Source organism: Rhopilema esculentum, chromosome 10 (assembly GCF_057945365.1).
Source record: "Rhopilema esculentum isolate cy_ngs chromosome 10, ASM5794536v1, whole genome shotgun sequence".
Lineage (NCBI taxonomy): Eukaryota > Metazoa > Cnidaria > Scyphozoa > Rhizostomeae > Rhizostomatidae > Rhopilema > Rhopilema esculentum.
The window spans coordinates 1226609-1239979 of record NC_142824.1 but is presented as its reverse complement, the minus strand read 5'-3'; the positions used below and the strand labels follow the sequence as shown (position 1 = coordinate 1239979).

At 36.0% G+C, this 13371-nt stretch overlaps 1 protein-coding gene across 2 annotated transcripts in view; it reads right to left on the bottom strand.

Moving 5' to 3' along the window:
• Window positions 1-10620, bottom strand: part of LOC148959197 (KICSTOR complex protein SZT2-like) — a 39696-nt gene extending 29076 nt beyond the window's left edge. Inside the window, exons 1-17 of one of the 2 annotated variants that reach the window (XM_089110895.1) lie at window positions 10383-10620; window positions 9538-9682; window positions 9099-9263; window positions 8346-8423; window positions 6163-6252; window positions 5750-5872; window positions 5335-5458; window positions 4587-4716; window positions 4147-4228; window positions 3977-4025; window positions 3386-3527; window positions 2456-2521; window positions 2247-2305; window positions 1987-2060; window positions 1711-1733; window positions 840-929; window positions 214-252 (exon numbers count right to left, since the gene is read on the bottom strand). In XM_089110895.1, the coding sequence (XP_088967021.1) occupies window positions 214-252; window positions 840-929; window positions 1711-1733; window positions 1987-2060; window positions 2247-2305; window positions 2456-2521; window positions 3386-3527; window positions 3977-4025; window positions 4147-4228; window positions 4587-4716; window positions 5335-5458; window positions 5750-5872; window positions 6163-6252; window positions 8346-8423; window positions 9099-9263; window positions 9538-9678 (1475 nt within the window). In that variant the 5' untranslated portion in view covers window positions 9679-9682; window positions 10383-10620. The remainder of the gene's footprint in view (window positions 1-213; window positions 253-839; window positions 930-1710; window positions 1734-1986; window positions 2061-2246; window positions 2306-2455; window positions 2522-3385; window positions 3528-3976; window positions 4026-4146; window positions 4229-4586; window positions 4717-5334; window positions 5459-5749; window positions 5873-6162; window positions 6253-8345; window positions 8424-9098; window positions 9264-9537; window positions 9683-10382) is intronic. The other variant, XM_089110894.1, reaches the window with a different exon arrangement.
• Between the last annotated feature and the right edge of the window lie 2751 nt (window positions 10621-13371).

The window sequence follows — 13371 nt, the reverse complement described above, 5'->3', positions numbered from 1 at the left end:
GAATATCATATGTTTACTAAAGCGAATAAGAAGCAGACAAAACCACATATTACACTGTCTCCCTTTGCAGAAGATTATATACCAACAAAAACACAGTCTTTTCCAAAGATTACTGTCATGTATCGAGTTGTTTCAAGTGCACAGGTTCATTCTTCTTCAATTTTTATAAAATAATTGCAAGTTTTCCAATATTTCAAAGAATTCAAGGAGTACCTTTTCATTGTTTGTTCAAACTTGTAGACAACGGTTTTCCTAGAATAAAAAATTTGGATTAAAAGGCATTTAGTAGTTTTCAGCTACGAATCCAAGATGAAATCTTAATCAATATACTACTTATTTTAACACTACTTTCAAGATTCCCGATTATTTTAAACTGAGTTGCCGGACAAATCTTTGAGGTTGCTTAGAAATTAGGAACATCATAAATTCCAATTGAAATTCTAATTTTTTTTGGCAGTTTTGTTTTGTTTTTTTTCAAACTACAGGCACTTGAAATATTTCAGGATATCTGCAATATCATCTCCAGTACTCATGAATATCTCAGGTACATTAGATCTAAATTTCCCACTCACGTCTATCAATTACCCACCAATGCAAAAAGCTTCACCCTTAAGAATCTACACTTGCCCCTATTTCTTTTCCCTCCCAAAATACTTCCAAGAAGAAATTTGCTCTTCTTTCCCATCTGCCCCCCCCCCCTTGCTTCGGTTTGATGATATAACTTTAGGGATCCCTTTTCCCATGATATCGCCAACTGATAAACACCTTCCCAAAACAACGCCTTACAGAAATGTATTCAAAGGTGTAAAACGTAATGATGTTTATAATGACGAACTTGCCTATAAGAACTGGTGAACTTTTGCTTTGATGTGATGTCCACAAGGAAATCATACGAGCCTTTGATAAATACGTCAACATGCGTCGAACGACTGTAAAAATGACATCATGTTGCGAATCATAGCATAAATAGATTTAAAAAAAAAGATGAGCTAAGAAGTCAAGGAAAAATCTAGGGATGTTGAAAAGCTGAATTATCTTGGAAGAATTGCAGACGCATTGCCAAAAATTTTGTATTACCGTAAATCCTCGAATTCCTGGGGGCTTATTCATTTTTGACATTTTTGGATGGGGGCTTATCCGATGGGGGCTTATTCGATGGGGGCTTATACGAGGGGGGGGCTAATAAAATTATTGTAGAAATTAAGAAGACATTATTAAAATACCTCGTTTATTTTAGGAGGAATCTTTTTATGAGCATTTAATCAATTATTACCAAAAGTATGAATCTGTTGTGGTAACTCAATAAAACGCCATAGGCAACAATCGTTGCAAAGATCGCAAAAACCATCAAATTGAGGGGTTCCAATTGGAGAATATACGGTAGAAGTGGGGGCTTATTCGAGAAGGGGGGGGGGGCTTTTTCGAAGGGGGGGGGCCAATTTGAGGATTTACAGTATTGCTTTAAATGGTAAAATTTTCGTCTCGGGGCAAATTTTAGGCCTCTTTTCCAATACTTTTCAAACAACTCAATGGTCTATTACAAAGGCCCGACGACCTTAATCGTTGATAAATTTTATTACTGAATGGAAAAACAACTAACTAAAAACACAAGACCAAAATGCGACTCGTAGTAACATGCCGTGCAAATACCAAATTCAGAAGACAAGCAAATAAACTGCATTTCAGGAGTTTGATTAAAAAAGAACTCACTTCGACTGATCAATAGGCCAAGCCTAAAAAAGAAATTGGAAAATAAGGGTTAACAATAGAAGAAGCAATGTTGTTAGGATTGCATCGCTGGCAACAGCTATTAGTACTAAACAAACACCCCTTGATTCCAATCATCCATGAAAAACCTATTGAAAGGTATCTTTTCTTCACAAAATAAACATTCACATCGTGTCAAGGAATAGCCAACCCATGCTTGAGTTATTTAAAAAATTTTGCATGGGTCGAATGAAATGACAAAGAGCACATTGCACTCACCGCTTTGGCTATGTATTCTAAGAGGACGTGCTCTTTCCATGGCAAGGTAAGCTTCACTTCGAGCTGAGTGCCATCTAAAAGCATTGATAAATAAAAACACATGATTGTACAGGAAATAGGAAGTAACAAAGGTTTGATCGAACGACAAAACAACGGCTTTTTTTACTGATGCTGTTGGATTTCCCACTTCTCGCACAAAATGCTTATTTATTGGTGAAGGTAATGTCCATAAAGATAAGTCTGATGATAAGAAAACAAACCTCTAGAAATGGCGACACTTTCGATCGAATACCCTTCTCTAAGGCGAACGCTCAAAACACTAAAAAAGAATAACAGCTTATTCAAAATATATACAGAGAATTTTGCAACTGATCAGTAATCATTGTCTCGAAATGTAAACGTAAGAGCATCTCGGAACAGGAAATTAACACTGAATTTCGACTGAATATTGCTGATCGCATATAAGTACCTGGATATCCTAGTTGAATGCTTGCATTCAGAGTGCTTGATCTTCTGCATCGGCTGAGATATCGAGCTAAAGCAAAGAAGGGGATTTAATTGTTAGTTTAAAACTAGAACAGCTATTAAAAGATACTGAAAGCTCGATTATGGCGAACTTCTTGAGCCTTACCAATTGGCTGCCCTGCCACTTGGAGATAAATCAATACACACGTAAATGGGAAAGCGTAAATGGGTATTGAGAAACTGTTCAAGTACTGGACAGCAAAGACAGGAATAAGGCTGTCATTCTTGTTTTCGGGGAGTCGTTCCTTTGTCCTCACATTCCACGACACTCGTCTTGGATCTCCCTGAACTAGGTTATACTTCTCAGGCAAGAGTTGATTATACTTCTCAGGCAAGAGTTGATTATACTTCTCAGGCATGAGTTGATTATTAGAGAGATAAGCAAGGCTAAAACCAACTAATAATCCAACTAAGAGAAATCATTAGAGATATAAACATGAAAGATTGGGGGGGGGGGGGGGTTGAAAGCCTGCACGTGAAGGGGGTTCGCGGAGACCAAAATCAAACTGGAATCAAAGGAATAGTGACAAATTTGGATGCTTTCATGTCATGAAAACTAATGAATTGTTTAATGATGTTTTTTCATGTTTTTAATTAAAAATACTGTGGTGTAATCTTAACAGTAAATAAAATGTAATGAGCAATGCCGACAAATACAAATTCCGAAGAATTACACTTTGCATCAATTTTGAAGCTTGCCCTAGAACCCTTCGTTGTCCATGCAACCGCAAAGGCACCTACAGCAAAGGATAATATAACTAAAAATTTACCACTCGATTTACGAATGAAACTTTTTTAATATCAAAGATTTGTTTATTAAAATGTTTATTAAAATTTGCATAAATAAAAGAGAAAAAAATGATATAATACGAACTCGATTTTATCTTTAGTAAAGGGCATTTTCCTCATCCAAAGTTTGTTGGCTACATCATCATATGCGATTTTGCCACGGTCGATATCAGTATGAAAATTCCAGCAAAGAAGGGCTTCATGGTATACGTTCATTGGCTGTGCTTCTAGAAATTACAAAAAATTGTAAGTTGCGTGCTAGGCGAATCCTGATTCTATCAAACACAATACAAAATGTCATAGTTTTCTTAGTTGCGTGTGAATTACTGTGAGTTGGAAACGTTTTACAATGAATAAGCAGAGAAACGTTTCCAGAAGATCAATTTCTACTTCTAAGTGTAACTCTTTTACCCCTCTTACAGTCCTCCCCTTACAAGGCAAAGCTGGCATCGGCCTTGCAGCTTTCAACTTTAAAATCGATTATATATCATCTGGTCAGGTCGGATTTTGACAAATACTTATTTGATTAGCTATAAACTAATGACACCTTTCAGAGTTTCAAACTAGATCAGAACCAAATTATTTGTAAAATAGATCTCCACAGCGATAGATTTATCTATGGCTCGCAATAGAAATATTCATACTGCGAAATATAATATGAACTGTGTTCTGCCACCTTGTACTTCGCTTGAGGTTGGGTGTTGTTTTGGGTCTGCAGAATTCACCTGGAAAGACAGGTAAAAATAGCATCAAGACGTAAGCTTTAATTGAAAGAATTGAAAGAGAAAGAGAAATTGAAAGAGAGACGTAGCTAGGTTCATTCATAGGTTGACGTCACAAACTCACTCTTGGGCATGCGCACATGTAGGCGCCGGAGGTGGCGGTGGCTATGAACTGCATAAGAGACGTGTGTGGAATAAAGCCATATCTGAAACAGAAAAACAAAAATTTTTCTGTTTTCGCGTTGTTACTAAAACAAATTTAAAAGCAATCTGCAATGGCAAAAGTGAATCAATGGCAGAAGACGTAAAATGAAACTGACAATCTTTGCCACAGGCATACTAGCTGACGCTTGGATGGCGCTTAGTATACATGCAGTTCAACATATGCAGTATAACATATATACTTCAAATTTCCAAAGCCTAATGGCGAATGGCAACTTAACTCGAAACTACAGATATTTAGCTCTTTGGGAAAAAGATGTGCTAAAAAACGCGACTGGTGTTTTATCTCTTTAAATAAATAATAAAGATTTGAAATTCTAACTGAGAAAATTCACATGTTACCCGTATTTCGATCCACCGCCAACTTGCAGAAAAGAACATACAACGGTGCTGGCCCTCATTTGTGCCAACACAGCGTCGACAGCAGATGCATCGCTGAGATTAAAGACTCCATCAGTGACGATGACTAAACCTAGGAGAAAAGCAACAAATTGAGTTTCTTTATGATTACCGGTTGATCATCCTGAAACAGATCATAAGATTCAACAAGCTAGCGGCTATTGTCAAAACACTGCTATAATAAACAGGCCTTAGTATACAGTTAATTACAATATTCCAGCATTGCCACTGCCTCACAGGTTGAAGCTCAAATGCGATTCCCTAAAACCAAATTGGAAGCAAATACGTAACTGAGTTAACTACCTTTCTGCTTCAATTTGAAGGTCATAGTTTAATTAGACTTAATTTGCATGACAAGGTCGGTATCTTTCAAATCTATTACAAACCAAAAGCTTTATTTTGCCTGGATGTCATATCCAGTAAGCTAGGAAATATCCAAAAGGGACAACCTTAATATCTATCCGAGTGACTCGCGTTAAGGATATTTCCTTCAACATGGTGAACAAAACAAAATCAATCAGAGAGAGTGAAACAAATTTCTTCAACATAGAGGATCAAAGTTATTAAGCAGAAGAAGAAGACTCTTTGGAGGCACAATCCTATATATAAGTAGACTCTTATGAAATGGCAATATCTTTTGGATGAATGATACTTGAACTTGGATTAAAAAGGTTTAAAGAAAATATCCAACCTGCACTTGCGTTATCAGGAAGCAGCTGCAGTGCCAGTAAGGCATCTCTGACCATGTTGAAAAGACTTGAATCTGTATCGTGCCCAACTTCATCATCAATTGCATCTGCTTCAACAGGCAGCTCCTATTCAAGAAAAAGCAATGTCTGTTAGTCAACTGCAAATTTTTAGATTGTAGCAATGATGCAAAGAGACTGTTTTAAAAAAACCTATGAGACTACCACTTGGTGAGTTTAAGAGGGTATTCATAGGAGCACCTTCCCTTTATGTCCAATTGATCTTTAGTAAACAAAATCAGGTATATAGAAATGTAGAAACATGAGAAAAACGTTTTATAAAAAATTGAAATTCCATTCGACTGATAAAGTTAGTCAACAAATTTAGCTAATGCTCAAGTTTCAGAATTGCCAAAATACCTGGTCGTATTTCCTTGACAGTTCCTTTGCTAATATGTCTTCCAAAGACTGCAATTTACATTTCAATTCATATAGCAAGCTATAGATATTGGTTTGTGATACAGACAGTCCTTGAACAAGAACCTAAGGGCAGCAATAAGAAATATATTCAATGTGAATTCAAAGTAACATTTTATCTTCTACGGTCTTCAATTTCTATCAAATATTTAATAATACCAAGAATTAGGTATCTATTCCAATGTTTAGTTAGCAAAAATGTTCCTGCTTTTTGTTACAACAAATGGGAATTTGAGATTAAACTTTCCAGCAACAATTCAATAAATAAAAATAAAAATATTACTGAATCATAACATAATGTTTCAAAATGAATCTTAACTGATAAATCAATATCAACTTGCGCTTAAACTCCCCACCTGACAGGTTCTGTGTGCCAAAGGTGTGTATGCCAGTACAGTAATGACCAATTCTGGTTCAAGTACCAAACTGCTGCCTGGGACAGAAAACTGCCAAGACAAGGAAAAATATAGATTAGAAGTATGTTATGATTGAATGAACATATAATGCAAAGGTGAATTCCTAATTTGTGCTTGTTGGTAAATACAAATTATAACATTTTTACAATTATATCAAGAAAGCATATCACAAGATTTGAATGTCTATTTCTGAATATTTGCTTTGTTAAATATAGTTATACTTCAGTCTTATTTGTTTTGTTGGGAGAAGCAATGTATTTATTTTTTACTTTGATATATCACTTTCTATTCTTGAAAATATAAATTTCACTAGACAATAGTTGCTTATGGGCTATGTACAAAGAAAGAGTCTGGTATAATCTATGTGACAATATATATAATATGAGCTAAAATTAGAGTGGAGGGAAATTATGTGGTAAAAGTTAACCAGAAATCTGTGGACTGATAATGTTTGTAGAGTAGTTTTCTATTGCAGATTGTGGTCTTTGGCTAGATTACAGACCAAATGCCATCAGCATTGTTACTAAAAAGTGTTTGTAATGAAAAAAGCTTGCCCTTTGGCTGGAGGAATGAAGCATTTAATAGAAAGAATATTTAACCAAGAGAAAAGTGCTTGAGCAACTTGGCAAATATAAAATCAATTTTCATGCACATTCTCCAGGCAGCATTCTGTTGAGAAAACACTTTTTTCTTATATGAGTGAAACACTTGTCCCAACAACTGTTACATGTACTCATTATCTATTCATAACAAATCTGACAACAAGATGGTTACAATGATAAAGTTTAGTTGTTTTTCATTGGAAATTTTTCTAATTACAAGCCAATTTTGGGAACAAATGGCTTTTAATGAATTTTGGTTGGAATTTATTATCTCTAGTCCATGAAATGATGTCAAATATTTCAAGACCTTAAATACACTTTTACCTGCAACTCAGGGGACTTAAACATCTTGGGAATGAAAGTAACATTGAACTTCGAAAAAAAGTCTTGTGGTTATTTTACAAAAGCAAACATGACAAAACACATTTCCACAATTCAAAGACAAAACCAGGGGCATCATTCATACTTCTTTTTTTGGGGGGGGGGGGGGGTGGTAGCTGCAATTTTTGCCATGTGAAAACGTTTGTCTGGCCAAAAGTTGGAGAAGCTATGAATGAAAATGAAAACTATAGAGGGTTGGATGCTAATTATTGTTAAAGAATGATACATGATGTTTATTTTATTCTAAGTCGTCACATTTTTTGCTTTGACCACTTTTTGATAATTTCCTTTAGACCACTGTCTGGTTGCCTATTTCCTAGGAAAAGCAATCATCATACCTTGATCATTATCTTAGACCTGTAGTAGAGAAATGTGCTCCAGATATAAAAAACATAACTAATTTTTTACAAACAAATTTTGATATGCACATTATCATCCCACTGAACTGGTGATTGGTTACGCTAAATGTAAATCACTATGCAGAAACATTCTTCAAGATTAAGATATCAAAGCTTTGCATATAAATGTCCAGTTTTATAAACTTATAGTTATAAGACAGGACAGTATGTCTGTTCTGACGAATGCTCCAGTTATTTTGATACACTAATTTAACAACAAATTGGATTCCAGATCAGATAACAATTTTTTCTTAGTTTTCTAAAAAGCTGTGCTTGTCTTTAAAACATGGTTTTAAAAAAAACACAAATATCGACAACACTTAAATCTGAAGTAAAAGGAAATCAGAATCAATTTAGAAATCTATTCCCTCCAGCCCAAACTATCTACTCCCTACTTCGTGTCATGGGCAGTCTTTATTGTACTTCCTTTAGAACAGATAATTTCCAAGCATAACTACCTTTTCACTACAGTTATTTAAAAAGAACATTAAAGCACATCCATTGGGATAAAAAACTTCCCTGGTCAAATCAGTTTTGCCCTGTGAGAGGGCCCTTATTTTTGTGGTTGGGGACAGGGGTGAACCAACCCCCCATACCCCGGGTCAAGTGACACCCCTGGACACAACTAGGTGTTTTTAATAATTGACAGCATATTGTTTGAAGGACGAGGGGCAGTATTCATTAAACAAGCTCTAAATCACATTCATAACAATTTTATGAAAATAAATTTTCAAGTTCTTACTGGTTCAATTAATCCAAGAATGCAGTTCATGAAGTTCTCAAATACTTCTTCTAGCATTATCTTTCCATTCTCCACATTCTAAGGATTGAAAACAGATAGTTTGAAAAAAACAAAATTACTAAGGAATAGTTGACTTTTCTTTCTTCCTATTCTGGCAGGGCAAACTTTCAGTCGTTTGCATGCTCATTTTCCATCTTTAAGTACAGCCATCTTAATTCAATTCACGCGTTCACTGAACTTAAATTCTATTTTCTGTAAGAAAAGTACAAACAATATGGAACAAGGGTATGCCAAAAAGAAGTAGAAAAGTTTTTGCTTCTTTTTGGAAAAAGGCAGTTATGAAAACAAATTGTATCAAAATAACAATGGAAAGAAAAAGCAACACTTTTACAAGTCCGACTTGTCTACCTCAAGGACTTTTCTAATATGTTTATTATTGCATTGCTGAAATCAAAATCTGCCAGCAACACTTTTGAACAGACACAAATTAATTTTATAGTTCAAAAAAAACTTTTGTTTCAAGGCACGAGCAACCCCTTCAGGAAACAAAAAATTGGAACTTATGATACCTATCAATATTTTACTTGCTTGCTTGCATCTTTTGTCCTTTTCATCTCGGCCACATATGTTCACTAGATGTCAATTTTCTGTAACTCTCTTAGTAGGTATTTTTAACTGGATTTTGAAAATTTCATATATTCACCCTATTGGCATTGTGTTTATTTACAAGAAAACTGAAATAGGATAACTCACCACACTCCACTGTGAAGAGCTTATATCTAGACAGAACACAAATCTATACTGCCTTCCGATAAAAGTTATTCTTGTTGATGGAGCGAGCCTGAATGAATGTATATTATGGATATTTGAGACTTCTGGCAAAACAGATAGCACCTCCAGTTCTTCATGTGAAGAAATCTGAAAGACAGAGTAAAAGTTCAACAAAATAATTTAGTGTTGTGTATGTTCTATCTTCAGGTGGCATAATGTTAAGTATACTTCTAAAACATGCAAAATGAGTTATTATATCTATAACAGATCAGCCCCATCAAAAATGTTACCTATCAAACAAATATAATCTAGGCCTTGGTTCTAAAAACTATGAATCAAGACAAACATTAGTAATCTGTTGGCAAAACTAATGATCTAAACTAACAAACAAAATAACAAGCTAATCTAATAATTCACTTACTAAGTCCTGGTTGCCCTTTGGGTGAACAGCAGAGTTTATGTGCTGGAAAAACCATTGAGCTCTTATACTTCTTGATATCCTATATTCCTTTCCCATCAAAAGGAACACCCTTCCAGCATGATCTTGGTGCAGCTCTGCCATTCTGCTTTGAAAGGTGAAAGAATTAACTTTCTTAGGGACCTTGTGTTTCTGTTTAATGGTAATTTCTACATATAGATATAAAGCTTTTAAACAGGTTCACAAAGAAACATAAAATAGAGTATTTAATTTTCATTAGATTATTGTGTAAAAGACTATTTGACACATCACATAAACTACTTTCTAAACAAAGTTTGGATTCAAAAAGACTTCAACAAAGGCTTCATCAGTTACTAAGTGACTATTACTGATGTGGAATGCTACAAATGAAACAATTATATTAAGTCTGATAGACATCCAATTAAAAACATAATTTTTCTTTTACATTCTAGAAATCTTAATTTATCAAGTGTAGGGCTATGAAGATATGAGTGAGTTTGGATTTCTTATGAAATCAAAAATTATGACATCATGATTACAATAGGCTAACTTAATTTGTTGTTTCATGCATACAGATGGGCAGGGTTTGTTAATGCAATACATGCATTTGCAGTAAACCAGAAAAGAGCAAGCATCTTTGTAACAGAGGGTAGACTATCATTGACGACCTTCTTTCTGGTAAATTATAATCCAACATTTGCATCGTACTTTTGTTCACAATTGAAAAATCGTGATTCTTATATCGAATAGGTGAATAAATATTTACACAAACCATGCATTTTATTTCAAGTTTTCTGATATCCCTATCAACAAGGTAGAAGACAAACCTCCTGATATCTGGAGTTGGCGGCTCGTAAAAACGTATTTGAACTCCTCCAAGTCTATTCGTTACATGAAAAAACTATCAATCCATTTAAACACATCATCAATAATAGTTTAAATGTCCATTCTTTCGCTTCAACTTGGGCAAACACGCACCATTTCGGCCTCAAACACGTAACATGATTAACTGGCTGCTACAAGTTCTAAATCACGTTCATGCGATTTGGTCCAGCCTCGATTTCAATTCGACATAATGTTTTGTTTTTATCGTTGCATTTAGTTTTTGGTAATCGGTATACGCCCCCCCCCCAATCGGAATTTAGAACATTCAACTTCCCAACCCGTTACCCACTATACTAGCAACCCTCAGCTTACAGGAAATGTGCTAATATTCGATTAACAGCACAGTGAATAGTGTGCTATAGAACCAAGTTCAAACCCAACTGGAATTTAAGGGATCAAGCCCAGCTGGAACTTAACAATTATTTCGTTTTGGTACTTCAACATTCTACTTTGTTGAGACTTTCAAATACTTTGAAAACAAATTATCCCGAAAATTATTTTTATCACAACGTAACCGGACCAAAAGTGTCCTGGTTAGCAGTTGAGGCGAACAGCACAGGGAGGAAATCGCGAGCGACTTTTTTTTTTACCACACCCTTCAAACACTCGCAAATGCGGGGAAACGACCTTTTTGCAGAATTTCCCCCCATTGTTTGATTTATTTTAGCTACGGTAAATAGCAAAGTATTTTACAATTGTTATTGACACAAGCATACAGTAAACTACCCCCCCCCCTATGAGTTTTACATCGTTTTTGGACAAATCTCGAGAACCATACTTTAGAAAAGTGGGGGGGGGGGGTCCGGATCCCCCTATTCCCCCCTTGGGCACGTCACTGAATGCGAGGATTATAGTGAAGATTTGGTATTTGTACCTGGCACCCGAACGCATTTTTTAGGACACTGAGAGCAGTGTCCTGTCCTTCCGCTCGATGTGACCACACCTCGTGATTCCTGATGATTATAATTACAGAGAGCTGGCAACTATCCTCACTCTGGATGAAAGTTTGGTCATACCAGGGACTCCGGCTACAGACCCTTGGGACTGTAGTCAGCGCCTTTAACAACTGAGCCATCCTCGCACATTTTCACCATACATGAATCTTAAAATCTCTGTTATGGATATGATTAATGCTCTCGTGGCTTTGATTATGACTATTATCAAAATATATTTTTTTCAAACTGTTAACAAATCAAAGGAGCATTTTACTCTTAGCAATACGTTGTTTTGCTGGTACCAGCTAACTTTTATCAAGATAAAATAAGTTATGTGCATCAACACGGATCGATGCTTTCGATCTCAGACGATCTCAGCTTTCGATTCTAGGTTCTTATTCAATGAAATCAATCCATTTTTAAAGTTTCAATCCATTTTTTTAATGTTTACATTTTTCAAAGCCATTTGCATATTTATTAATAAAGCAAGGTTTAGATTGAAATTAACATAAAAAACTGTTCTTCCAAACTAATTTGTAAAAACGAAAAAGGCGAACCTTACAATTTTCAAATTAAATACACAGTACAGAATAACGAAGTAGAACAATTTCCTCGGATTGAAAACGATCTGTTGATATTCTAAAGACTCCAGAACAGGATTTTAAGTTAATGAGGTATTCATTTGATTTTGTTTCTTTTCGAGGCAAATTTATAATCTTGACCTCTAAAAGAAAAGCATGTTTTCGTATAAGCGGGGCACATAGATCTGATTGCTGGTTTCTCACTACCTCAGCCTCACCAAGTGTTAACCATTCTCAATGTTTCCGTTTCAATGGGAATTAATCGTTTAATTCGAGTTAATACCCGCGGGGAAAGTGCGCAGATTCCCCTTTTCTAGAATCGGGTGGTCCCACACGTATATCCTTAGTAGGCTGTGGATATCATGTTACCTAAGCTATTTGCTAATCACCTTGTGGTATTTTCTAGGTGGTCTTTTCCTGGCATATTTCTTTAAGTACAGTGATGCAGCTAGGGTCATGTCATATTTTGCAGCAAGACTCACGCGTTGTTTGCACGCGTTTTCTCTGTAGAGAAGTGAACTATTCTGCGAAAGTGTAACTTATTTTAAACCCGCTAATAAAGGACATAGTCCTACCGTCAAATGGCCGGACGCTGATCATGGTCATGATTTCGACTGTTGCTTACTGTTGTCATAGCATGGCTGGAAAGTTGCAGGTACTGGTTGCTAGGCCTTGGCAGAGTTATCGAAAGTTATAGCAGTTCAGGTCAAGCGCTCAGTGGCTGCTGTCTACTGCTATTACAGTTTCAGTTACCCTGCATCTCGATTCTATCACGTGCTCCAGAGAAAAGGTTGTACCAGCATTTTTTTCTACATTGGCTGTAGCATGGTCTGTAGGTTATTTGTTTTTAATTTTCGATCCACTATTTCCTGCCGCTTTTCATCATACCAACCCTGGAGCTTCATATCTCCACCATAGATACAACTAAATAAGGGGGCAGTATTCAAAGACCACAGTGCTGCCTCTCGGTAAAGCCACATGCCAGGCCGCCCAATCAAACGCATCCACCACGAATACCTGCTTGTTGTTATTTGTTCTTATTCTTTCAAATAATTTACCCTGTCATGTTTTTGTCCAAGGGAGGGATGCCTGTACTCAGAGATGGCAACGGGGGCAAAGCGTAGAGAAAAAAGGGCAAAACAATGGCCCGTACAATAGTCAAACGAAGAAAAATGCTCAATTTCGCGAGGTCAGGGGCAACTGCCCTAGCTGCTCTCCTGGCGCAGGCGTCCTTGGTTCCATTCATCTGGGATTCAACAAACGCCGTCTCTAAAATCCCCTCAATAGCGAATAGTATCTTTGTGGTGTCATTGTTGGCGTAAGGGGTGTGTGGCAAACTGCCCCGTTATTTTATATTTACGTGGAGGAAATTAACACTAGCATAAAATTATACAGTCATGCCAGCAAAAGTTTCT